We start from the raw sequence: 27,703 nt of genomic DNA on the forward strand, positions 1-27,703 counted from the left end.
CCATAGCTCTGTTCATCTCTCCCTTTTTTTTATTTTGGAGACTTTTTCTCTCTGCCCCCGGGCAGCACAGTGGCATGGTTAGTGCTTCTGCCTCGCAGCACTGGGGGTTCCCTGGTTCGAATCCCAGCCCGGTAAATGGTCACAAGGAGTTTGCATGTTCTCCCTGTGCTTCTATGGGTTTCCTCCCACACTCCGAAGACATGCTTGGTTTATTGGCTCCTGTCTAAATTGCTCTGTGAGATAGAGACCTTGGATTGTAAGTTTCTTAAGGACAGGGACTCGTGCAGTAGGTGAAGAGCTGCGTACATTGTTGGCGCTATACAACGCAAAACACAACCTCAAGACATCGGCCCAAATGACCGGCAGTTTTTAGAGAAGTTTGTATTTGTGTAGAAGAGTAGTGGGCAATTGACAGTGCTTTGTTGTCTTCTCTGAGACCTTTTTGTAACACCCATATCTCTTTTGTATTTAATCCAGTAATGAAGTTGACAGAATGCTGGAGAGACATGAGCGTCTAAAGCCTGAGATGTTTGCAGAGCTACTACAGGCTGCAAATACTGCAGATGACTTTAGAAAATGCCCGGTAAGTCATTTCAAGGTGTTAATGTTCAACTATTGTGTATTTATTCATGAGTTATAAGCCATATCTTTAAATAATGCCTTTTCTGACATGTAAACAGTTTTAATGCCATTTTGTAATGTTGTCTTCCCTTTACATAGGAGTGCTCCGTGCTGTTGCTGTGCATTTACACATTTAAAAATAGCATTATTTTGAAGTGCAGATTACTAGCAATCATTGCATCAAACACCTCCATCTAAATGTTACATGTGCATAAAGCATATACTATGCTTCAGGTTTCTTTTATGTTGTCCACTGAAAAGGGAATGTAATTACATATAAGCATTGTCTACAAGACACTCGCTCAAAAAATATATTTGAAGCTAAAGATTCTACTGAAATATCCAACTTTTGAATAATAAATGTATTTATTTTTTATAGAGCAATTGTGGTCAAAAGATCAAAATCCGCCGAGTGCTAATGAACTGTCCAGAGATAGTAACTATTGGCCTGGTATGGGATTCCGAGAACTCTGATTTGACAGAGGACGTTGTACGAAATTTGGCCACACAGCTTTACTTGCCAGGGGTAATTCCTTTTTTTTTTTCTCTTCACGTTCTATATAGTGACCTGTGTTCTTGTAGCAACTGAATAATAAGTCTCTGTTTTCTATGTGCCTCATTCACACCACTATGCAGAAGCGTACTGGACTGTACCACAGGTCAGCACAGCTTGCTGCTGTCTGGGTACCTGAATGGAGTATAGCAAACAGGCTAATGTGAATGGGCCCGAAGTCTATACAGTTTTTTAAGGAGCAGCATTTTTCATGGCAGCCATTGGTGATTGCATGCAAGCACATGATAGCCAGTGAGGATGTGTGCAAAAGCACACCTTGTCCCACATAACCAGGTTTCGTTCATTGCAAGTCTTCTAGAGTTTGGCTCCTGCTGGAGGTGCTGGTGATTAAAAGTGGCAGTAGCAAATAAAAAGCAGCATGTTGACGCACTGGTTTAGACTGCAGGACAGCTTGAGGGTTTTTTTTTTCCACCTACTGTAGTATCTTCCTCGCACGATCAAAACACCTGACTAATGCAAAGTACTAAATAGATCATTGGTGCCTGAGTAAACTGATTTAAGAGGCTTTCAGCTGTGATTTAATCAACACAATCCTGCAGAACAAGTGCCATGCATGCGCTACTTTCTCAACCATCACACTCTTGGCCCCTCTCTGCAACTTTTGTACCTTTTTTGATGGCTGCAGAAAAATCATTTAATATTATGTCATTTGAATATATATAGCTGAAAATATGACCTTACATGAGACGTCACACAAGTAATTTCCCTGTTACAAATTCTTGGCAATTGCTGCTGAAGGAAATCTCACATAGTGAATAATGTCTTTCAGCTATAATATTTAAAGTCCATGCTGTAATGCTGTTTAACAAACATTTAAAGCCCATTCACAGCAACGGAAGAGGATAGGAGCTCTCTTCAATGAGGACATGCATCATTTAGAGTTTAAAAGAGGTTCACTTGCACAAAAAATAAGATTAATATGCTAGAGTTGTTCTTTAAAGTGCAGGTATAATGCTGGAGAAGGTTATATACTGAAGAGAAGTGGATGACAGTGTAGATGCTTCTCCCAATTTTGTATTTATAAAGGTTGAGAACTACTATAATATCTGTTAGGTTTTTATTTGTCTGTGTTCCCCTTGAGATAATGCACCTTCTCTGTTGCAAAAGGTGGAAATATACTTTAAGCTGTGGACTACTTTACCACCTAAGTCTTCAAATCTTTAAGGTGCAACTGGTCAGGCTATGGCCAATTTTTAAGGTCTGCGTTTTCATAAGAAACTGTAAATGAGTATTTAAATGAGCCCCACTGTGGAGCAATTTGTCCTCTTAAGTTTAAAGCTGAGCACCAACATTATTTCTCTTAGCTGCTCCTCCTCCCGGGAGCCATCCAGCCTTATACACTTTAAACACAAGGAGGTGCTCAAGGAGTGTGGAGCTGAGCTTCTGAGAGAACATCCTGAATTACTTCAGTGCTTCTGCTGTGAAATTTGAGGATGAATTGCGCTGCGGTGCCTGTGCTTATATAGGTCAGTAAGGGCATGCTTTAAGCCTGCATTCCTAAACTCTTATTGGACATAGCATGGCAGATAGCTGGAATATCAAGCCCTTGGTAACAAAACAAAATCAAATTCAGAGAGCAGTACTTGTCAAGTTATAATTGTTTTTTTTTTTTCAGTTATTTTTTAGAGTGACAGATGAAAAAGCAAAAGAAAGTAGGCTTTACCTTGTGGGCATGATCTGCTACACGAGCCGACACTATTGTGCCTTCGCCTATCACACAAAAAGTGCCAGATGGATTTTATTTGATGATGCTTCTGTAAAAGAGGTACGTTTTTGCCTTTTGCTGAAATGCAGGCGAATATAGTTAAATGTGTGTTCGAAAAATTGGTCTTAAAATATCAGTTGTGCCATTTTGTATTTGTACTACTATAGATGTCTGCATGCCATACATTTTTACTAGCTAGTTTTAGTGGAAGTTGCAGTAATATGTGCCTTGAAAGCTTCCAGTATTTATTTAGCTGTCAGTTTAAAGGATTTGTATAGGCATTACAAACGTATCCCTCAATATCATTCTCACGCTGGAGAGTTTGTCCCATATGCCCAGAGTAGTAGTCCCTAACGTCAGGCCTGGTTCACACCTGGGCGTTTTACAGTGCGTTCCTACGCTCTGTAAACCGCTCAACATGTGAAAACCAATGATTGCCTATGGGCATGGTTCCCACCTGGGCGTTCTACAGCGCGTAGGAACGCGCTGCAAAACGCCCTACGCCCAAAGAAGTACAGGAGCTTTTTTGGGGCGTATTTGCCGCGCGTATCCATTGGGATACAGCCAGGTAGCCCTCGGAAACGCGCGTTTGTCGCGCGGTTTTTACCGCGAATCGCTGTAAAAACACTCGGCACGAAATGCGCGACAAACGCGCATTTTCGATACGCCTAGGCGTGAACCCAGCCTTAAACACTTACTCTTTTTTTTGTTTCTCTGTTGGCCTGTGTATGTCTTCACGGCTTACATTTCTTGAAAATGTAAAGGATTTGGCACAGTATCCCCGATACTTAGCATGGCACTGCAACATTGCTGGTATAAGTGAATTTACCTCCGGAAGCATATTACTTTTACAGCTCTGTACACATCTAAAGCGCTGCATATGCTGTTTCTCAGAAACGTTTATAGTTTGGTCCTCTGTTCTTATATTTTTTCTTCACTACAGTGTTTCAAACTCTTACTAGCTTCTCTTGTTAGAGGCAGGGAAACCCCAAAGATGCAATTTTTACTATCGAAAATGTAGTGTTATAATGTGTTGGTTTTTTTTTTTTTATAGCCACTAATAGTGGATTTCTCCTTTTTAGCTAGTCAGCAGTGATCAAACCCTTTTCCTTCTCAACGCAAAGTTCTGTTTTGGGGATAACCTGATTTAAAAGGTGTTGCTTTAAAAAAAATTTTGTTAAACTGCACTGCGAACTCTGCTGTTTTAAGCTATCCTGTAGCCATTATAGAATTGCTTTATTTTATGCTAGTATTTAAACATGCCTACTGTAATTTATGCAGTGCTGAATCTCACAAACAGTCGTTTGCTCTTTGAAGGTGTGAAAACCATATTTTGACAGCATTCTGTTTGAATTGTTACTGGGAGCATAATATAAAGTATGTTTTGTTATGGATTAAGCACGTTTTTCAGTTTGAGCAAAAATACTTTTTTGTACCGTATCTGACCCACAGGCACCAAGATAATTGATTAGCTTAATAGCCCAACAGTTGGGACCGTTCTCTAGACAATTATAGGAATGGTGCCTGATTGTCAAACATGGCTATGACACCAACTTGTGTCCTCAACTTGCTAAACAGAAGATTATTACAGGTCATTGTAATAACAGAGCTTGACTGAGTGTGGTGCATTGTGGATCGGCTTCTGGGCATTTGGAGCATATATTAATATTTTCCATTTATAGCTGGTGTAAATGTTCCCCTTCCCATTTCAGGTTGGTACCAAATGGAAAGATGTAGTCACGAAGTGCATTCGGTGTCATTATCAGCCTTTGCTTCTATTTTATGCCAATCCTGACGGCACAGCAGTGCCAACAGATGATGCCCTGAGGCAAGTCCTTCATTGGTCTCACTACAAGAGGGTCTTCAACAATGACACTACAGGTACTTTCATTTCAAATTCTTAATTAAGAATGTATCCTGTAGGCTCTACAGTCCTTCACTGCTGGCTATTCGCCTGTTGGTTTAACTGGCAGGATCTGATGTGAGTATGGTGGCCAAGATTCTGTTCTGTTTAGCAGAGCTTGTTTAAAATGTAAACAAAAGCTCCATGAATTTTCCTGATTTTAATATTTTCTTTTGTAAATAACTTTATGTTGCTTTGCACCAGAAGCATAATTATAGCATGGTGAGGTAATCAGTCAGAATAAAATAAGAAATGATTTTAAAGTTTATTTTAAAATGGTCAGTGATCAAACTGACGAGCATACCATAAAAAAAAAATGTAGAAAATTTGAAGACATTATGATGGGAAAAAAAAACAACATTGGGGGGAATTTATCAAAGCAATTGCGACAGTTTCTTGGATCATGTTTTGACCAGAACTTTTTCAGACTCGAGATGCAATCAGTGGTACTTTCTCCTCTGAGCATTCACCTCCTTTGCCTACATTTTACAATTGTTCTGTTACATGTTTTGATTCATTGATATAGCCAGCTTCCACTTCACATGCAGAACTGTAGTTTCCTTAGGCAGCCCTACTTTAGAAATCTAGGTGGTGGTGTTACATTAACTGCATGCCAGTGCCAACTGTCCACTCAAGTCTGAAAACTTTTCTCTGTGCATTCAGTAAGAGGATTGCTGCCTTTTTGTATGTGTAAAAGGAAGCATTTCTTTAATGCTCATTGCATAACATGCACGCACCTAAAGGTGTCTGCACATACATGCAACAGTTTTCACAGCCCTTGTTGTTAATGTTGGCAGGCAAAGCTCTGGCACTGCCAAAGCTTGCTTGACCCTTTCTTCCTTCTGAAAACTCCATTTGTACAGTGAGGCTGCCCTTCAGAGTTATGGGCAAATAGTAATATGGGGTGGTGGTTGGGCGGGAGTAGTTGGACATAACAGCAATGCTTTGAATGTTGTTGCAGATATATTCAGGCAGGTGTTTTTTTGGGTTTTGGTTTTGGTGGATATTTATAGCTAACCTTTTTCTTCATTTACAGAATCAAAAAAGCCAGAATATAACAGGGATTCCGATGTTGGAGAGCATATATATCAGAACAGTAGTTATAGATCTGCAGCAGATGATTCAGAATTTAATCGAGGGGTTGTTCAATCAAGTACTGGCCGAGGACCTGGTAAGTGCTCTAGCAGAACTGTGTTGTCTGGGTCCAGCTGTATACCGGTTACCAACTTTTCTTCAAATTGACACAAAGGTCCTCCCTCTCCTGAGGGTGTGGTTAGCAGAGGTCCTGGTATTTGACAGTTAAATGACAGATAGTGGGGCTCGGTGCCTGGAAGCTTAGCCTGTGTACCCCAGTATCCTCTCCAAGTACAAAGAAACAGACTTGGAGACGAACACAAGTATTTGCAGGTTACATACAGTCTAACAATGTTCTACACTTTGTTGGACTTGACATTGTTACATAGTCAGGTTAAAAAAAGACACATGTCCATCGAGTTCAACCTATAGAGATATGAAGAAAAAAAAAAGACAAGCCTAAACAGAACGCTATGCCCACAATTACCCATTGTTGATCCAGAGGGAGGCAAAAAAAAAACCCCTATAAAGCATGGTTCAATTTGCTCCAACAGGGGAAAAAAATTCCTTCCTGATCCCATAAGGCAATCGGATATTCCCCGGATCAACAATCTCTGATGCTTTAATATACCTATAAGAACTGAATATCCAGTAATATTCTGTGCATTTAGGAATACATCCAGATTTATTTATTTTAAACCATTAACTGAGCTAGCTAGAACCAGCTCTTGGGGGAGTCTATTCCACATTTTCACAGCTCTAACTGTGAAGAATCCTTTCCGTATGCAAAGATTAAACCTCTTTTCCTCCAGATGCAAAGAGTGCCCCTTTGTCCTTTGCAGTGACCTTAACGTGAATCATTTGGCACCAAGCTCACTATATGGACCATTTATGTATTTATACATGGTGATCATGTCTCCCCTTAATCGCCTCTTCTCCAGAGAGAACAAATTCAGGTCAGTTAATCTTTTCTCATAGCTGAGCTCCTCCATGCCTCTTATGAGTTTAGTTGCCCTTCGCTGCACGTTCTCCAAGTCCACAACATCCTTTTTGTGAACTGGTGCCCAAAACTGAACTGCATATTCCAGATGAGGTCTTACTAATGCTTTGTACAGGGGCAGGATTAAGTCTCTCTCGCTCTCTCGCTCTCTCTCTCTCTGGAGTCTGGACCCCGAATAATACAAGAAAGTATTTTGCTTGCTTTAGAAACTGTGGCTTGACATTGCATGCTATTATTGAGTCTATGATCTACCAGAACACCCAGATCTTTCTCCATCATTGACTCCCCCAAACATACTCCCCCAAGAGTGTATGACGCATGCATGTTTTGATTTCCCAAGTGCAGAACTTTACATTGATCAACATTAAACTTCATTTGCCAAGTAGAAGCCCAATCACACAGAGCATTCAGATCTGCTTGTAGGTTGGAGACATCCTGTAAGGACTGTATTCCACTGCATAACTTGGTGTCATCTGCAAACACAGAAATAGTACTTTTAATCCCCAACTCTGTCATTTATAAATAGGTTAAACAGTAAGGGGCCCAGCACTGAACCTTGGGGAACACCAGTAAAAACGTCAGACCATTCAGAGTATGAATCATTGATCACCACTCTCTGAATATTGCTGATATTGCGGTCTTTAAGCCAGCTTTCTATCCAATTACAGATGGAATACTCTATACCTACTGATCTTAACTTATACATTAGCTGCATGTGGGGAACTGGGTCAAACGCTTTTGCAAAGTCCAAGTATATTATATCCACAGCCATTCCTCTGTCCAATTTGTTACTCACTTCCTCATAAAAAGAAAGTTGGTTTGTTTGACAACTTCTGTCTTTTCTGAATCCGTGCTGACTATCGCTTAATCTTTTATTAGCATATGTTTATTTGTAAATGTGATCACTGTATTTTATGCCATGCTGCAGACTTAATTTTTTTGTTGGATTTACCTTTCATTGATATAACTACACACCCAGTGATAATTGCTTTGACGCCTATGCCTTCCTGAATGAGAATATATATAGAAAGAGCTGAAGCATAGTTCTGCTTAAGCTGGCCATACACTGTAAGAAAAAGTGTGGGCTGAAAGAAAAAAAATAGAGCAGATTTCTCCATCAATGCTGACGAGTGTTGATCGGGAATCTCCCGCTGTCTTAATTATATTCTGATAGCGACCGCTGTCAGAATACCCAAACAGAGCCAGCAACCGATTGGCTGCCCACTCTGTTCGTTCAAAGATTTTCTAACCAGTTCCTTCGATCACCTGATGGAGCAATGCCGGAGGGAAGAGTGCCAACAGCGGCACCCACTGTACGAATCTTGATGAACCGGCAGAAATTCGCATAGTGTATGGCCAGCTCAACACACTCCATGTATTAAACAAAGCTAGACAAATCCCAGGAGCTAGGTAATAAGTAACGAATAAATAATAGTATACATAGTATAAAAAATAATTACAAGTAGCATTTAACTTTTTGAGGCCTTTTTTTAAAATTTTTTATTGGTGGTAGGAACTTCTCTTTGCTACCGCCTGGGGTCTGGTGTATAATTGATCTAAATTAAGAACTTGTAAAGTGTAACATTTTGGATTGCATAGTCATATCCTTTCTATCCTGGTTAAATTGTATCACAAGAACAAACAGAGAATCTCCCCATTGGGGACACAGACTAAGGTAAAAAAACAAAAATGGTGTTTTAACTCTATCCAAAACTATAAAATGTTTTGAATTTAGGTACACTTTAAATTTTGCATTTCGTTGACACCTTCTAGAGACCAAAGTACTGTAGTATCTCGGTTCACGAACTTAATTCATTCCACGATTCTGGTCGCGAACCGAATCAAATTTCCCCATTAGGTTAATCCGTTCTGACCCCTACGAACATGGTTGTGAACCGATTTTGGTCACGAACAGAATCAAATTTTCCCATAAGGTTCAATGTAAGTAAGGTTAATCAGTTCTGAACCATATGTAAAATGCTTGTTTTTTTTACCACAAAAATATGAAACGCAGTACAGAATGAAGAGAGTGAAGTTGAAGACTAACCTTTGCACTTTCTTTGGAGCCATGCTGGATTGAATAATACTGTACAGTACTGTATGTGCTAAAAAGCACAAAAAAAGTTTCACCGCAAATGTACACAGGTCTGTCTGCAACTATGATCTCAACTAGTGGAAGCAACGTGTCAGAGCAGGGAAGATAGCCGCGGTCGTGTTCGTCACCCGATGCAGCTTTCACGACCGAAAGCAAAATTTTGCCGAACTTCCTGTTCGCAAACTGAGTTGTTCACGAACAAAAGTGTTGGTGAAGCGAGGTATTACTGTACTGTGACTGTTTGTTTTAAAGAGACGTAACTCAGAACAATTAATATTTGCTGATCAGTTGAATCTGTACAGTAATTGCCACTTGTCTATATCAACCAATTAAACGGAATCGTTTACCTATACAGGAAATGAAACTCTGGTGGCTGTTAATTGCTGCTGTTTACATAGTTACTCCCTTTTGAATTGACTTGCTAACAACATAATCCTGTACAGATTTGTTAACTAGTTTTGTGTAGGGGACAGTTGTTTTGTGTAGGGGACAGTTGTTTTCAGGTTTAGTGGAAAAGGTTACAGGTTACGTGGCGCAGTGTTAAATCAGCAAAAAATGATCAGTTTCCAGCAGGGGCGTCAGGAGGCTGGGTGACACCCGGAGCGCTAACCGAGTGTCACCCCGCCGAGACGTCACTGCGCATGCGCGATGACGTCATCGCGCACGCGCGGCAGTATTCTGATACCTGCAGGTGGCCATCTTGGTGATGGACGCCGGCAGAGAGAGAGAGGAGGGGGCAGTCACCCGGCGGGATAAGGAATGCCGGCGGGGTCCCCTCCTCTCTCCTGATACTGTGCGCCCAACTTTTCAGAGGGTGTCACCCGGGTGCGGGCCGCACCCCCCTTGTGACGCCAGTGGTTTCCAGTAAGGTGCATATTAAACAGAAAGGAAGAGGTCTGGTAAAATTTCAGTTTCACTCATGCAAGAATACAATTTGGTAACTAGATGGTTGAAAGTTAATCATGACATCTGCAAACTGATCTATTGTTGGTAAGTTTCACTTCTGTTGTCAATGTACTGTACAGAGAAGAGTGATTCATTGACATACAGTAAATGTAAACATAGGAATGATGGAATGGAAATTTGATTTTAACCATAAATTTAATATTTTTTTCCTTTTTTCTGAAGTTAAATTGGGAAGAAACGATCAGCAGGAAAAGTTAAAAGATTTGTCTCGGGAATGCGCACAAAGGGCAAATAACCTAAAAAGCACTTCTGCACAACGAAAAATTGTTGATAAATCCCAGAAGAAAGAGCAGGCTAGACCAAAAGGTATTAAACCATTTTGTTAATTGATCTTGCTCCCTGTGTGCATGGAGCTGTTATGTAGCATAAGTTATTAATGTAACTGTGCTTGTTTGTGGATTGTATTTGAATGATTTGTATGTGACCTGAGGGGGTTATTGAGCAACTATAAAGCTTTAGAGTACTCTGTTTTGGTATGACTTTAACTTGCATGTTAAGCTTCCTGCAGTTTTCAGCTGGTTGATTTACATTTTGTATATTTGTCTTTTAAGTTACAACGTCCGGAGGTGTTCCATACCATTCACAGTCATTTTCTGGAACGCAGCTCAAATCTGGATCTTCAAACCCAGTAAACGGCTTCAGACAGTATCCAGATCCTCACTTCTTCAGCAGTCAAGGCAAAGGTCCATATAAGCAACAGAGGCCTGACCAACAGCCCCGGCAAATATCCTCTACTACAGGACAGACTGCCATACCTGAAACAAAGCAGCTAAGTCGATTGAAGAATAGTGCCTCAAATGGCTATGATACAGACAGCAGTCAAGAGTACAGGGAAAAAGGAGCTGGCAGAACCAAAAAGGCCTGGCGGCCCATGCGAGAGACTCTCAACGTGGACAGCATTTTTAATGATAGTGAGAAAAGCCCGTCCAGTCCACGACATTTAGCAAACGCTAATGGAAAACATCATACTGCTAAGGATCAAAGCCTTAACCACTGCTCGAAGGAGAGCCCTAAGAAAAAGGTTCTGATGACTATTTATGAAGATGAGATCAAACAAGAATCTGGCAGCAGAAGTTCTCTGGAATCTGTAGGAAAAAGTCAGGCTGAAAGGAACAAACTAAATCCAGATTCCAAGATGTACCATCTTGACAGCTGGCAAATGCAAAGAGCAGAGTCTGGATATGAAAGTAGTGATCACATCAGCAGTGGCTCAAGTAATCTAGATTCTCCTGTAATTGAAGGAACCAGCTTCGCCGATATGAAATGTGTTCCGGAAATAAGCCAGTGCAGGTAAGCTTAGGATGTACTGTCCCAAAATATTAAAGTTGTACTTTATATGATGAGACCTCAAATGGAATCCATTTGTGTCCCTTAAAAAAAAATTAAGAGCCTGTGTAAGAGTTTTATAAATCCCCTTTTTTTTTTTTGCCAAGCACACAATTTTTTTATTCACTTTTTGAGCCAGTGGATGTATCTTTAGACATTTTTTCACTTGCATATCTCTCTTTGCAAGTTTCAATTTACACACAGAAGTAGGTTAGGGCGCAATCACATTTCTTGCTACTTTATTGAAGTGTTATTGTGCATTGCGCTGCGTAAAAATTGCCTGTAAATGTGGTGCAAAGTTCTCTATGAACCTGGATTAAGCCCTGGTATATTCTAAACACCACCCTGTCTTGTAACTATCATATGCCAGTGTCTGTCTGATCTTCTAGTTTCAGGAGTGGGGTTTAATCCAGACTTGGGGACAGGTATAGCTTGGGCCTAGTGTCCATGGGGGGGCTTCACAGGACCACATTGAACCCATTTGGAATTTTAAACTGACCCAAGAACTTGCATAAACCATAAGGTAACTTCATAAGGTAACTTCATATCAGCAGTGTTCTCTCATGTAATTTGTAGACCAGAGCAAGTATACTTTATGCTTTACAGGGTAGTGCCTATGCATTTGTAAAATAACTCGATTTTTGCACAAAACAATGTGTGTAATTGCTGATTTTAAGAATTCGTCAGCCAAAATAAAGCACAGCCTGCCACTGTGACCTGGAGTCTCTGAAATCAGTTTCATCATCCTGTTGACCATGCAGAGTTGATCTCAAGCTGTGAAATTGTATACTCCAAACTTTCAGCTCAAATTGTTTTATTTCAGACAAACACTTCTTTATCTTTAGAAACAATTATAAATGGTCTCTAAAGGTTTTAACAGGATTTTTGTTCAACAAATATGAATATTTTTTTCCTGTGTAGGAGACTGTATTGTACTGATAGTAAACACAATGCATCATTGTTTTTGTTTCCTGAATTCCATTCAGGTCTGTGGTATGAATCGGATCTCTTAATTTGTTGTCATAATATGACTATTATAGTGGTTTGCATAGATAGATTTTATTATTATTATACAGGATTTATATAGCGCCCTGCCCGATAGATACTCCTTACACACTTGCTCCAACCCAAAAGTGGACAGCATTGTATATTACAGGTCCAGTTTAGGATCCTATGCATATCTTTAAGCATCCAGGACAAATGTTCTGCCACTGACTTGTTACCTGTGATTGTCTGCTGTATCCACAGCCAGCCAAGTGGATTTTACCCAGCTTTTCTATATGCTGTAAAACAAGGCTATCCAATCCTAAAAATAGATTCCCAGACAGGACAGAATTCAATAGTGTATTTGCAATGTGAAATAGCTTTTACATGATATTTTACTTGCAGTACACCAAATGGGTGCAAAATAAAGATGGGGTTTTGAAGTTACCGAATGACAATTCCAAGGCAATTAAAGGTAGAAAAATATATGTTTTATTAAATACAGGTTAAAAAAGTTGTTAAGTTACTAAAATTCATTCATGAAAACCTCCAATCAGATATCTCCTGAGACTCACTCCACTACTGAAGAACCAAATCACAGATACATGATTGAAAAAACAATAAACATGATGAAATAATTGTGTAGTGGAGTGAGTCTCAGGAGATATCTGATTTTGGAGGTTTTCATGAATGAATTTTAGTAACTAATAACTTTTTTAACCACTATTTAATAAAACATATATTTTTCTACCTTTTTTAATTGCCTTGGAATTGTCATTCGGTACCTTCTAAACCCCATCTTTTCTCTTTGTGATCCAATACTATTTTTTCAGGGGTGTGGTGCCCAATACTCAGGTCCTGGCCACAAACGTATTGCATGATGGGTGCAAAATAAAGCCTCACAGAGTCCGAGGCTTGTAACAAGTTTAAGAAGTTTGGCAGCGTGCTGCTGCTTTGTGTTCTGTACACAGTATGCATTGCATAGAATTCACTTTCATCCATTAATAAGCACTGTCTCATTCACAAAATGCCTCAACCCATTTATGATTAGGAGTGCTTTAGAGCTGCAACAGTTAATCGATTTAGTCGATTAAAATCGACGATTGAAAACGTTACCAAATGATTAATCGATTATGAAAATAATCGTTAGCTGCAGCTCTAGAGTGCTTTAGGGCTTCACAATCGGAACAATTTATTTCTCAGATTGCAAAAAAAGGTGCATCATCCCAATATATTGTTTAGTACTATAAAATCATAGAAATTGTTTTTCAGGGTCCCACCAACTGTAGGAAAGAAAAATAATAGCATGCTACTATGTATTTCATTGTGCTAGGACAGTCACGTGAAGCAAATTCTACTACTACTAGAGGATGATGATAATAAACAACGTACATTTATACATTTAAAAATACTGAAGAATACTATTTTTTTTTTTTTTTTAGTGACCAACATTCAGTACATGGGTTCCTTTCTACCTCTCCACACCGTCGAAGTCCTTTGAACGGTAGGGCATTTAAAACATTTTTACCACTACTTGGGTAGTTGGGTTAATACTGAATACAAAGTGTGTGTGTGATGACCAATAAACACCTTAACACATCAGAGATATAAGACATACATTATGATGTACTATAATGATTATAGTGTGGTGTGTATATGTATATATATTTCTATAGAGTAATAGAAATTATACACAAAAAGATGATAAAATTGCTCTGTTCCCCATATGCAGATAACACTGCAATAATTGTACAGGCCTGAACATGAACATCTGCCATATTTAGTTTTATAAAGAGACTTGGGCCAAGCTTCAGCCGAATCACTAGCTAGTTTTAGCCATGCATGGCTCTCTGTGTCAGCAGAAGAGAAAAATAACGCTTCTATTTTTAAATGGGCTGGAATCCTGAAGACAAACCCTTCTGGTGTTGGTGAACGTTACTAAGTTACTTAAGATGGATCATTGCTGCCATCTGCTGTCATGTGTTTGTAGCTGCAGCTGTATCTGGCCTACAACAGAGGATAGTCAAACAGATTTTTTTTAAATTTGTATGAAACTTATATTTGTCATTTTATGAACTTAAAAAAACAAAACAACTGCATGTTCTGAGACTCCCATTTATAACGATATATGAACACCTCGTAAATTAGTGAACTGCTAGCTTTTTAATTTGCAAATTGCATAGAAAAGGCAGATGCAAGTAACCTTTTATAAACGGAGGTAGATGTGAAGTATGTGAAGTATATCGAAGTTTACATTAAGTAATCTGTATGCTTTTCTATTTAAGGTTTCAGCAAAGAGTGCAACGGTTTGGAACGGAGTAGATATGAAGACAGGCTATCTCCAGGTCCTCGAGAGCCATCACTTAGCCCCTCTGGTCGAAGGTATTTTACAAGGATAAACAGTTGTCAGAACTAGACTTGAATGTAGATCTAGAATTTAAATGGCCATTATTTGTATTTTATTCATTTTTAAAATAACCAGTGGATCCTGACAATAATACCCTCTTTAGCGCCAGGTGCAGGGTGCCACGCTCCTGTCATCTTTCTGACCTCCGGTGAGGTTGCAGGATTGTGAAGCTGAAAATGAATTGTCATGGGAGAGATGATAGTTTAATAGAATTTTTATGAAGGGGCTCAAAATTCTGACCTTTACACCTTGTTTAACCACTTCAAGACCAGGTGTTTAGACCCCCTTCCTGGCCAGGCCATTACCAGACCCCCAAAAAATGATATATTTTCTGACAGCAGAGGCCCTGTAGAATAAAAAGATGCTAGTTGCAATTTTTTATGTTGAGCTTTAACCGCTCATCAGTTTAGTAGTAACAGTGGTTGACAGCACTAGAATTATTGCTCTCACTCCGACCTTCGTGGTGATAATTTGTAGTGCAATTGTTGTTTTTGCACATAGGCACACCGACACGTGTTTGTGTGTGTATGTGCATGCATTGGGGGGGCGGGGGACTTTAAAACTTTTTTTTTTTTTAATTCTTCTTATATGTGACCATGTGACTTTTTTAATTTTTTTATACCCCTTTTTTTTTTTCACACCTACCTTATTGCTATCACATATGGGGGCTAACAAGCAGATAGGGTGTGACAGGTCCTCTTTATGGAGACATCAGAGGTCTCTCAGACCCATAATCTCACTTAGGGACCCTAAAGAAGCAGAGATCTGCTTCCCCAGCTTCTTCTCCTGACTCATAAGAGACTGTAACTAGTGACACCGGAAGTGATGTAATAAACATCACTTCCAGGTCCAATGATCGGAGGAGAGATCAGGGGCTGGAAGCTGCGCCGGTCCCGGGAACAACAGTGCGGCGGGGGGGGGATGGGAGAAGGGTACAGCGGCGCTCGGCACAAACGATTCAGTGGCTGTATAGACGCTGGATCGCTTGTACATTTAACAACCATCGCTGGCTGTTAAAAATGATACCAAGAACACGGCTGCTGCAGCAGCTGTGTTCTTGTTTTAACCACTTCTGCGGGACACCATATGTAGATGTATTGTGGCTCTGAAGTGGTTAAAAAAAAAAAAGGATTTACTTCTAGTTCACAAGCACTTTAAAAGGGGCACTTTGTAGGTATGAAAGGTTACACTGAGCTCTGTAAAATACTTTCACCAGTTGGTGAGCATAGTTTTGCAAAGCTATGCTCACCTAAATGCGTGTATCGTTGCAATAGTTTACAGGCACCACATGTTTTCTATTATCTTTTCACTTGTCTACAAATATGAGAGTTGGCTTGACTTTTTTTCTTCTTTTTTTGTTAAAGAAAACACGTCAGTGATGTAAAACGAGAGGTTCGTTCACCAACACTTTCATCTCGAGGTCCAAAAGATTACAGTGTTAAAGAAACGCCCATGAACAGACAAGATGATTCCCAGGAATGTTCTCTCCGCCTGACCCCATCCTCTTCAGAAAATTGTTGTTTGCACCATGTTCATTCACCAGTGTTACAGCACAATGGGCCACCCAATGCTCTGTTTCTGCATCCACACGTCAGTCCTTCACAGCCCATCCCACAGTGCAACCGAATACAGTATACGAATGCTCCTTTCTTTTCATCTAACGAAAACCTGTCATGCCACAGAGATGACAGTAGCTTCACAAAATATCGTGACTTTAACAGCTTACCACCTCCTCTGCCTCCGAAGAAGTACTCTCGTAATGGTGTTCCACGAATCGAGCAACATTTTTCACCTGCCGCCAGCACTGCACATTCAGAAACATTGTCATGTGTTCATTCAGCCAGCACTGAGAGACTTGCATCTGGTAATTTTGGGAGGCCAGACTTTGACTACTATCCAACAAAAGATACATTTCACAGCAGCGACCTAGACATGCACACACCACATCTATCTGGTTCCTCTGCGTACAACTATCGGCCAAAGATGGTTCAACAGCCTTTGGGATTAGATCAAGTATCCCATGTTAATGATACAGTTTCACTCACAACATACTTTTCTGTGGACAACTGTATGACTGACACATACAGGCTAAAATACCACCAGAAGCCAAAGGCATATATGACTGAAAGTACTGCATTCCACAGAGACCCTGGTCACTTACAGCTTACAGAATCTCCAATGGAACCTTCCTACCACAGAACCTTGGAAAATGCTCATCACTCGATAGCACGAACAAAAATGTCATATGGAAGTGTTCCTTGTAATAGATAGACCTTTAGGCCTCATGGTTGTGAAATTGTGAAACACTCCACGTGGAGTTCTTAACTCTAAATGGTCAGCTTGGATAATATCCAGGACAGAGCCAGCTTAGGTCTGGTGAGCAGCAAACTTGCTTTAACAGACATTTTAACGCTAAAAGTCAAGCAAGGTGGAGTCTTAACTGCTTATTTAAACAAGCTGTTTACTTGCTTACTCACCCTCCTAACGCAAAACATTGGTATTTTGCACATTGCCTGGGTCTAATGGTGTCTTGTACTTTTACGCTAAAAAAAAAGCTGTATACCTGTAACTGTTTCGTAAGACGTCTAAGCGCTCAGAGAGAGGTCACCAAATGTTTTCTTTTTTTTGTTATAAGTAACAAGGAGGCAACTTAATTTCTCCTGTTTGGAGATCCCCTTAAATGACAGACACTGAGCTCCTAAAAATGCACAATATCTAGTCTACTAGTTCTCTAATCGGGTAGTTCACACAACTTCGAATATAAAAAAAAAAGGTTAGTATTAATCCAGGTATAGAAAATTCTCTATTTTAAATGACTTTGTATATTTTTTACATGAGCTTCAAGATTATATTCAAAGCACAGAACTATTGTATGAAATACTAAATCTCTACAGTAGAGTATAGATTTTGCGTCTAGAATATATAGCGCAAAGCAGGATGACGGTGTGTACAAAGAAAGTGCACCTGTTGTTGCTTGCTACACAAGAAAGCCTATGGTATCATTGGTTTTGGGAGACTGTTAGGGTATATTACTCTCAATAATGGTTTGATCTGTTTTATGACCGCTTATATTTTATGCAACGTGCGCTCATTAGGAAAAAATCATGACAGGACCCACTTCAAGCTTAACTCCAGGCAAACTGCGAACTACACAGATGAAGTACAAATATAGGAGTTGTTTTACCTGACAAGGGTTTTTAGTTCTGTCCATCTAGTCCTGAGATAGAATTTGTGCTGTGTGAGCCATGTCATTCTGGCAAAAACTTACAAACTGTGACTGGACAGTGGAAGGAGTAGCAGAAGACTGATGTAAACTCTCTGCTCTCTCGCCTCCTATCAGGAGACTTGTAGTGTTTCTCTGAGTCTCCCAGCCTGAGCTTTGCTGTACAGTAGACTGCAGGAAGTTCATACAGAGCCAAATTCAGGTACATACATTGATTGCTAAAAAAAATAACTTTAATGTTGTATCTGTGAATACAAAGCTGCAGTAATTTGTGTCTTTTGTTTCTGCCTGGAGTTCAGATTTGACGTGCATGACTTGAAAAATGTAGTTTTATTACCTCCTTTTTATAAAATGTCTTAGGAAATGTTAATGCACTATTTTCTAAATCTAACTGCTGTGAAAACCTTTACTAATCCCCTCTTCCTCCTGGGAAAAAAATAGCACCATTATTTTTCTCATATTGGTATCATTTAAAGCTCCATAATTGAATCTTTGGGTTCACGTTGATTTGAGCAACATTTAGACTTTCCTTGGTGTACTGCAGATGGCCCCAGAGACAGTGTTTGGAAAAGAGCTTAGCATGTTGGTGAGGGTGAAATGCTTAACATGAATCGGTGCTTGCCTGGGTTTAACACATTCTTGCCAGCAACTGATTAGATCAAAGGCCAGCTCCAGATACTTTTTTTTAATTTTTTATATTAAATGGGGAAGACTAGCACAAAGTCAGGTTTTTATTACGGTTTGTATTTTCCTGTCTCAGTAAACCCCATTCCCTTAGTTTCTTTTCCGGTGTCACATGAATTAAAATTAAGGGGAAATCTCCAAAGGGAAGTCGCCAATGACGAGGGACACATGATAGAAATACTAGTCTTTTCTACCTGTTTAAAACAAGAACGTTTTACTAGTTTTTAGGAACTTTCAACATGCAAATGATTAATAAATGAAATGAGAACCAATAAAGTTAAACAGAGGTTGGCTTATGCAAGACCTAGTGGGGAAGTGGAAATATAAAGGGGGTACATTTATCAATCCTGTCCCATGGCAAAGCAAAAAATAGGTGCAGTGAAGATGGATCTAATACAAGGTTATAACCATGAATTATAAATTCCTTCCTCAGCTGCTTTTTTAAAGTAGCACAGCAACAGAAAAAAAACCTGACTCCGACCACTGCTAAATTATGCATCTGTTTACAGTGAAAATTCTGTTTCATCTTCAGTAATAAATCTGTCTCAGAACTTTACAAAGTTCTGTGACCAATTATGTCATTAATTTGCTTGATAAATGTCTCCCAACGTATCTTATTATAGTAATGTGCAGTGCAAATGCTAACATCAGAATGATGATGTTATGCTTTAAGCAGGTGTTATGTTATGCTTTAAGCGGGTCTTAAAAACTGACTATGTACCATTACCCCAATGTAAATTCAGAAAAATAACTCCTGTTTTGGTCTCAGCTTGTCATGGCTGTTGGTGAGTGGTGGGCATTGACTCACTATACCACTCATTCACTTTTACTCGTGCTCTGGATAAAAACAGACATTGCTGTCACTTTGCAGGTACCCTAAGGCACCTGATCATACATTTTATGGTTGGCGTACGCAGAGCACCACCAGGACCTCTTTAAAGATAGCAGAATAGCTGTGCTATTAGATTTGAAGCAATGTGGAGATGGGAGTTGAGAACTTAATGTTGCCTTCTATCCACAGTTAATATTGGTGTACCTTTTATTCCAAAGTACAGGTCCACTTTTAAAGTGAACCTGTACTTTGCCAATACTAAGCAAAGTAACAGGTTTGCTATATAGGTTGCACAGTAGACGGGCCTTACCTAGCATACACTAGTCTTGTGCCCTGATCCATCGCAAGAGCCATGAGAAATGCCCAGTACTTTGGGGTATGGGGTAAAATGTAACACCCCCGCCTCCTTATAATGCAGTTTTGGGTGCTTGAGTGGCCATATGTTAAGCCCCAGCGCTGTCACACGGGGCAGGGAGTAGCTTACAAGCCCTGGGCAGAATTTGACTTTCAGAATGCCATACCATTAGTTGAGGTTGAGTACAGCCTGCCTCCTGTATTTTGCTCATTCTAGATTGCGTTATGGACCAACAACAAATGATTTAGGTTTCTGTCATTGGAAAGTTTTTCATATGTGTATTAGCAGGCCTGCCTACATTTTTATACAGAGATGTAAAGTTCTGCCTCCAATAGATTTATTGTTAATTACCCTAACGATAGCTTGCACTGGGCTACATAGTGCACGTTGAAGCGTGATGGAATTCTCTGGATTCTCCTGGATAAGAAAATAGATTGATCCTATAATATTATGACGGTCTTGTTTTATATAAGCCAACTTGTGGTTTAGGTTTTAGTGGTCTTCTTTTTTTATTCAAAGAAAAATTTGACTCCACAGAAAAATGTTGTAAAAAAGGATTAACATTGCAGATATTTGTGGGAGCCATGTTTTATATGTTTTATTTGCAGCAACCTTGTTGGAAACATGTAGAATTCAAATGACCAAGGTTTAAGATAACTCAGGTATAGGACAGCATCTGGAGAAAAGCCTATGATTTCATAATTGACCAGCATTCATGTAGTAGGCAACTATTTCTTATATAGATTTGAAGCCCATTTCCACCTTTGCAGAGGTATTTAAGAAATGGAAAAAAAAACATGCCAGCAATGTACACAGAGTGTACATGAAGCAGGTAGATGTAGTTGCTGTATAAGAACTTCTTTTTTTTTTGTCCTCTTCTCATGGCCGCCTCTGTGGCTCACAAGCAGTCTGTGTAAATGAACATACTCTGCTCTGAGCTCTCTCCTCCTATTCATTAGTATTGGACAGTGTATTGTGACCTGGAAAAGCAGAGCTGGCGTGCAGTTATCTTGTTACAGTGACTCACAGGGACAGGGGCAGCTGTTATAAATCTGACCCCAGTGTCGGGCTGTGTTTCCTGTGAAGAAAATGTTCAATTTTTAGGGTTCAGGCCTACCAAAAAGTCCATACAAAAATTAAGAAAGCCCGCAATGCGAGTCATGAAAAGTATACCCATATACCACAATAAATGCTAATCTCTTACAAAGGTGGAAATAGGCTTTGAAAACCTAGGCAATAGGATACTTGCAGTGTTGTTTCCCTCAGTATAGTATGGTAAAGGGCTGTGCACTTTTAAAGCATATCTAAACCCAACGATAAAAACATAATATGATGCAGCTTACCAATCCATAGATGTGGGGGCTACATTCGGTTTCTTTAAGTACAGAGGGAAATGTCCGGATCCTGACAGAAATCCAGTGCCCTGATGTCCTTCCTGTGCACTGAAATAGATTTTTAAACAAGTTCTTATCTTTCCCAGCTATCCTTTTGTGACCCATAAAACACCTACCTTCTATGTAATATAGGGGAGATGTTCTGTACCCAAACACACTTTCTGTCCTAGAGTGACAATGCTAATTCCCTCATAGATACAATCACGGATGGGAGGCGTGTTAAATTTTCAGGGTTTATTATTTTATTTCTACCTGGTAATTCTGCTAATAAAACAGTCGCCTCATCTAAGGACTGGTAAGCTGCAGTGTATATTACAGATTTGCCATTATGGCAGCCCCATTCAGCATCATGTAATTTAGGAAGATGTGACATGTAGTGTCAATATCTATAAATTGATTGGCCTTCTGTAAGAGTGGCTTTTAAGTTGGTAGCAGGTTTATACTGGTGAGGTATCTATAAACCTAAAAAAAAATTACACATATCTTCCCCAAAAATGTTTATTAGCCCATGATCAGCTCTGCAGGACAGATGGGCAAATTCTGTCATGAGTACGCAAAACAAGGGCTTCCCAAGCTAATGCTTGAGGGCGCCACAACTATGCAATCTGAAAAACAGCCAGAGGATGGATTTACAATGTATGCAAAACATATTCGAGTGGTTGCTGTGGTATTCTGCAATGTTTCCCAGGGTAAGCTAAAGTATTCTCTACCGAGACTGCCCCTATACAGTCTTTTATAGTCAACGGATGGGGCCCTGTCCTGTATTCAGGGCCCTATAATGAGGCAGGCAGCCTCAGGTGGCATCTCATTGGGTCACATGGGGAAGGGGTGCCCGCCGCCCCCTTTCCATCCAGAGCGTCCCAGGTTGCCCAAGAGCTCTTGGCAACCTCCCTGTAATGTGCACCGCCAGCGGCCCTTATCCCCCCATAAAATTGTAGAGACGCCCCTCCCTGTATTAATTTCCTGGCTTCATTTAACCTTTGGTGATTTATGATTCCTTATTTCTAATGATTGGACCTCACTACCAGGGGCAGCTACTTCTGAAACTGCCATTCACAAAGAAGCCGCGATCCCTCATTGACATAACTTAGAGGTCTCTGGAGAGAGTTTAGCATTCATTTACCCTGGAAAACGTCTTTATTCATAATGTTTCCTTTCTTTTAAAACAAAAATCTTTCTACTCCTTTTGATTCTTGTAGGTTTATCTTTAGAACACAAACCGTTTCTACTATTACCTACTTCCATTGTTGCCTTCACATTTGCAGACGAGGCACTAAAAGGTCAAACTTTCGTATGGTACACTCCAGTGCATACAAAATGATTTTACTCCTAAGCTTTAGTTTAACCGGAACGGTTTTCATCATAGCCGCCAGTATTTGTAGAATGTGACCTCCTCTAATCTTTGTATGGCTTTTGCTTCTGTGCCTATTTAATATACAGTATATTTTATGTGTATTAACATGGAAATCTAGATTTGTACAAAAGGACATTTTTTTTTTCATTTTGAATCGCTTGTAAAATGTGAAAACTGCAACGCGTCGTAACATTTCCTATTCTGTTTTTCTGTGCTGGGGTTTGAATTGTAACTGCAGTTTTTCTGTTGTTGACATTGCAGCGTGTTTTTACATTTTGTTGTCGCGTTACATATTTGTTTTGTAAACTTTTGTACAGTCGAAATTCAGACGTTTGATATCGTGTTCATATCAAAAGGAAATTGATGTGCAATATTTAATGTTGAAATGCTTTTATAGTGATTTTATTTACTAACCATATGAGCCTAACAACCTAAGAATTATTTTTATAGAAATGATTATAAATTAGAGTGATTTATTATTTACACAACAGTTTTTTCCCTTTTGTCCTATATCCAAAAGATTCTTTTTTTATGGGTAACAAGAGAATGTGGAATAGCGTTAGTTTTCTACCTTTTTTGTTCTTTGCAGTAAATGGGTAACTTCTCAGAGCAGAGTAAAGCTTTTAAAGGGTCCGTTCACACCAAGATGTTTAAGTTGTAAGTGTAATTTTAGATTTCTTGTGCCCTCTAATGGTGAGATCTCAATGCCACAGTTGTAAACCCTATGCCTTGGCAGTTCTGTTCTCAAAGACTTCTGTTGACTTCTCAACATAAAATGAAAAATGCATAACTGCACCAGGCTTGCAGAGTTCTCACCACTGGGGTCCCCAGGAGCGAAAGGAAACCATAAGCTAGCTTAAAGCCTCGCTCCAGGATTAACTTCAGGGAGGAGCACTCTGCAAAGGAAAGAAGTGAACCTTGTGGTGTTACTTGATCAGCCTGAAGGCTTTGAACTGGAGTATAGAAACCAAAACATTACATCCAGTGGGGGGCACAAGAAGAACTTATTAAGTAGTGGGCCACGGAGCCTGGAGTTGGGCTTTAAATTTTTTAGCAGTTTTGGGTGCATCGCCCTTTATTGTGAATGTCATTAACAATAAAATAACATAATTGTCAGGATTTTTGGAGATGCAGATCAAAGAAAAAGCTGACTTATTTAACCGCTACATAATTATGCAGATGCCCATAGTGTAATTCAAAGCAACCAATCAGCCCAACAGGACATATGGATCACAAAATGCCTTTGTGGCTCTTGTATCAGGCCTGCTTGCAAACTAAGGAAAAGCTGTGGAAACTCGTACATCTCCTGTAGATGTAAATGGTACCAGCACCCACCTGTAAAGAAAAATAGTTTCATGTCCTTAGAGGGGAGCTTCTGATGGGCTGGGCCTCAGTGACCTCAGGGATTTTTTTCAAAATTTCAATACTGACACTTTGCAAATTCCTGCCTGATGAATGCTTAAAGCACCTGACAGTTGCTGTTTACAGCTACAGCTGGTTGGCCCATTCTCAAATGTTGTGGCGCCTTCACATTTAGACATGTGTACACAGCAGATTTAGTGTAATGGGGCTTATAGATGGCATCAGTGCAGCTACAAATGACTTGCATCAAGCAGACTTATACAAACAAGAGTGGCATCCCCTCAAGTCCTCAGTATACACTAAATCTGGGTTCAGGGTGGGGGTTATGGGTTATATTATAAACGACAACTTTGGAGTAGTGCTTGGTCTGTATCACTTGTACAAGCAGCCCCGAAGCTATTTAAAAATACCAGCACCAGTGCAAGTATTGTGAAAATGCTCTGTATCAGGACATCCCTTGTATGCAAGTGTTTGCAGGGCGGCCAGGGAACTAAACTTTTTTTTTTCGGGTATTTTTCAATGTATGTACTTTAACTTTATTTTTACTTCATTGCTATTGCATAGAGGGGCTCACAAGCCCCCTATGCGATCGCATGTTAGTAGTGACAGGGCCTCTTTAAAGGAGAACTATGGCATGAGTGAATTACACTCATCTCCATAGTTAGAGCCGACGTGTGACATTTAAACTGTCACACGTCAGCTCTATGGATTGGAAAGTGAGAATACATACAGCTGCTTGCGTTCTTCCCGTTCCATCTCCCTGTAGGGATTCCCTCTCCAATCTCCAGCGCTGACTGGAGGGACGGATGGGGGAGGGCACAGCTGGCTCTGCCGAGCCCGCTGTCAACCAGCCAGCGGGGTGGATCTCGACAGTATTGTCAATTTTGAGTCACGGGAGGACGTTGCTATATGTCCTTCCATGGTTTGGTGAGACCGCAGTAGACAAGGATGCGCCTTACGCAGTGCAGCGGTCTGGCTCTGTTGACTGACTGCTGTTTCACCATCTTAAAATGACAGCGCACAAGGAAGCTATTGTTAGTTTCATGCTATGGCTTTATATGTTTGATGTAATGATTTGTAGGGCTTGTGTGCATGGTCTTTAAGGGGCTGAGCACTATAAGCAGTAGCAGTGCTGCTTGATCTGCACTTGGCTACTTTTGCAGAGTACAGTATGGTGCAAACCATCAGACTATGTACACCATAAAACAGGAGTAGAATACAGGTGGGGTTTGGACAACCTCTAAAGGCTGCCTACATGTGACCTTACATTCAGATTTGTCCCATAAAGTCTACAAAGATCTGAATTGGCATGCACAGCCAACAGAGCTTGAAGACAACACTTGAAAGCCAATTTCCACCATTTTGTGGAGGTATTTTGAAAAAAAAGTCAGCAATGTACACTGAGTCACATGAAGCAGGCATATGCAGTTGCTGTATATGAACACATAAACTTAATTTTTTTTCCCACTTAGCTTTCCTCTTCATATTCTCAAGGAAAAGGCCACCTCTGTGCTCTGCTAGCAGTATATTATAACTGAGCACTCCACCCCTCAAACCTTTTCATTTTGGATAGATTGCTGAGGGAGTTAGACCCTGTAGGGTTTATATTCTTTTTGGTGTCCCGGTTTTCCTAATCACCATCCACTGGGACTGAAGGTAAAGGGAAAAACTCTAAAATTGTATGTTGTCACTGGAACAGGAATATAGAGGAAATGTTCCAATGAAGACAACTGGCTGAGATTTCCCTTATTTTGGAGGGCAATAAGGAAGTGATGGAAATCCTCCCAATGGGATACAGATGACAAGGAAGAAACTCTTGGCCGTTTTTCACCCGTTCCCTACTCTATTCAACACTACAAGTTAAAAACTTTTTGACTTTTGATATACTTTAATTAAAATTTGCACTACAGATGAGGAAAATAAGAAAGCACTATGTAACTGATTCTAGCACAGAGAAACATTTTGCTTCCCAAGGTGTGTGGCAAGAACAGAGACATTAGTAAAGCCTATTGTGACCAAGAGCAAGCTTGTGTGACTGGTACCATCACCCTGTGCTATAAAAACAAAATGTAAGTTGCTTTTATGGTAGCTATGTAATTTGCCATCGATTGTAGGCATGACTATGAGAAATGTACCGTTTAGTTGTGCATTGATCATATGGTTTCCATCTCTTCTGTATAAAGCCTATAATGACAATGTCCACATGTGAAGACAATCAGAGAACAAAAATGTTTGAATAAAAAAACAAAAAACCTTTTGTCTGCATATTTTGTTCTTCAAAAATTCTGCAAATCTACTTTTGTAAGCCAGTGTTGTATAGAACTTAAGAGTACTATGGGGGTAAGTGTTTTTCCCCCATAGTTCTCTTAAGGGTCACCGGAGGACATATACTATCGTCCACCCGTGACCCAAAGCTCAGTATATAGCGAGCTACAGCTCGCGGTATACTGAGACCGCCGCAGCCGGGACGGATCCCGACAATGCTGTCGATCCACCCAGCTGCGTGATTGACAGCGGGCTCTGCATATCTAGAGGCAGAGACAGCTGTACCCGTCCCCTCCCATTCCTTCACTCAGCGCTGGACGATCGGAGCGGGAAATCCCTGCAGGGAGCCGTGATGGACGGTCACCGCTCTCTGCAGGGAGATGATCGAGAAATGAGCGAGTGACGGTGATGTGTTTGCTCACTTCCCGATCTATTGAGCCGACGTGATAGTTTCATTGTCACACGTCGGCTCGAACTATGAGGTTGATTGATTTTCACTCGCCTCATAGTTCTCCTTTAACCCTTTTGCTGCCAACGCCTTTTTTGCACACGTTATAATCCACATTTGAACCCTGGGAATTACTTAAAACCCCCCAAACATTACACATTTTCTGAAAGCAAAGACCCAGAATGAAATGGTGGCAGTTGCAAATTTTTATGTGTCTCAATATTAGCGCAACTCTTTATATAAAACCCCAACTTTCAGTAAAAATTACAATTTAAGTTTATTATGTGAAATACCCAATATACCGTTCATCAGCAAAGAGATGACCATAAATATTAGCCCTAGAATTATTGCTCTCATTCTGGCACACACGGCCAAACCTAATGTGTTGCAAAATCTTCATCTTCTTTCATAGGTAGGTGCACCCAGCACATGTTAGTATGCGAGTGTTTGTGGGGGCGGGGAACTTTTTTGGGGGTATTTTTAAATTCATTTGATTTAACTTTTTTTTTTAACTTCATTGCTATTGCATAGAGGGGATCACAAGCCCCCTATGTGATAGCATATTAGTAGTGACAGGTTCTCTTTAAAGGAGAACTATGGGGTGAGTAAATTACACTCATCCTCATAGTTAGAGCCGACGTCTGACAATGAAACTGTTACAGGTTGGCAGGAAGTGAGACAAAACATACCCGCTATATACTGAGCTTTGGGTCACGGGAGGACATTAGAATATGTCCTCCTGTGACCCAAAAGAGAACTTTGGGATAAAAAGGTTCCCACATAGTTCTCTTTTAACTCTATTTGCAGATTGTGCTTGAATAGCTTCTTCCCTGGTTTATTTAGCTGGGGAATGACAGCTGAGGAGCTAGAAGTGATTCAATCCATGTCGCTTTCAGCTCCATTTAGCAGATTGATGAACGGATGTTTGGTGCTCTCTCGCCTCGCTTCCCACCACCACCCATGATGCTGCTCCCTGGCCTGTAGGAGCCAAGTAGGTAAGGCGGGCCTGTCAGGGGAGCACTGTTTTGTTTATGGGCCGTGGAAGCAATTTGGTGGCAGTTAAGTCACCGGAATTGCTTCCAGTATAAAGCTAATCAGTTTGTTCACTAGGGGTTCTTTGTAAGCCAGTGC

At 40.2% G+C, this 27,703-nt stretch overlaps 1 protein-coding gene and 1 long non-coding RNA gene across 2 annotated transcripts in view; one reads left to right on the forward strand and one right to left on the reverse strand.

The window, feature by feature from the left end:
- Positions 1–17,572, forward strand: part of USP53 (ubiquitin specific peptidase 53) — a 41,674-nt gene extending 24,102 nt beyond the window's left edge. The window contains exons 6-16 of the mRNA XM_018560218.1: positions 478–583; positions 1,001–1,147; positions 2,811–2,960; positions 4,613–4,781; positions 4,874–4,885; positions 5,840–5,974; positions 10,101–10,244; positions 10,490–11,228; positions 13,691–13,752; positions 14,534–14,630; positions 16,020–17,572. Of these exons, the coding sequence (XP_018415720.1) occupies positions 478–583; positions 1,001–1,147; positions 2,811–2,960; positions 4,613–4,781; positions 4,874–4,885; positions 5,840–5,974; positions 10,101–10,244; positions 10,490–11,228; positions 13,691–13,752; positions 14,534–14,630; positions 16,020–16,926 (2,668 nt within the window). The 3' untranslated portion in view covers positions 16,927–17,572. The remainder of the gene's footprint in view (positions 1–477; positions 584–1,000; positions 1,148–2,810; positions 2,961–4,612; positions 4,782–4,873; positions 4,886–5,839; positions 5,975–10,100; positions 10,245–10,489; positions 11,229–13,690; positions 13,753–14,533; positions 14,631–16,019) is intronic.
- Positions 16,129–27,703, reverse strand: part of LOC108790042 — a 14,956-nt gene continuing 3,381 nt past the window's right edge. Inside the window, exon 3 of the long non-coding RNA XR_001941435.1 lies at positions 16,129–16,140. This is a non-coding gene — a long non-coding RNA (uncharacterized LOC108790042). The remainder of the gene's footprint in view (positions 16,141–27,703) is intronic.

The sequence above is a fragment of the Nanorana parkeri genome, unplaced genomic scaffold (assembly GCF_000935625.1).
Source record: "Nanorana parkeri isolate BGI_ZX_2015 unplaced genomic scaffold, ASM93562v1 scaffold440, whole genome shotgun sequence".
NCBI classification, from domain to species: Eukaryota; Metazoa; Chordata; class Amphibia; order Anura; family Dicroglossidae; genus Nanorana; species Nanorana parkeri.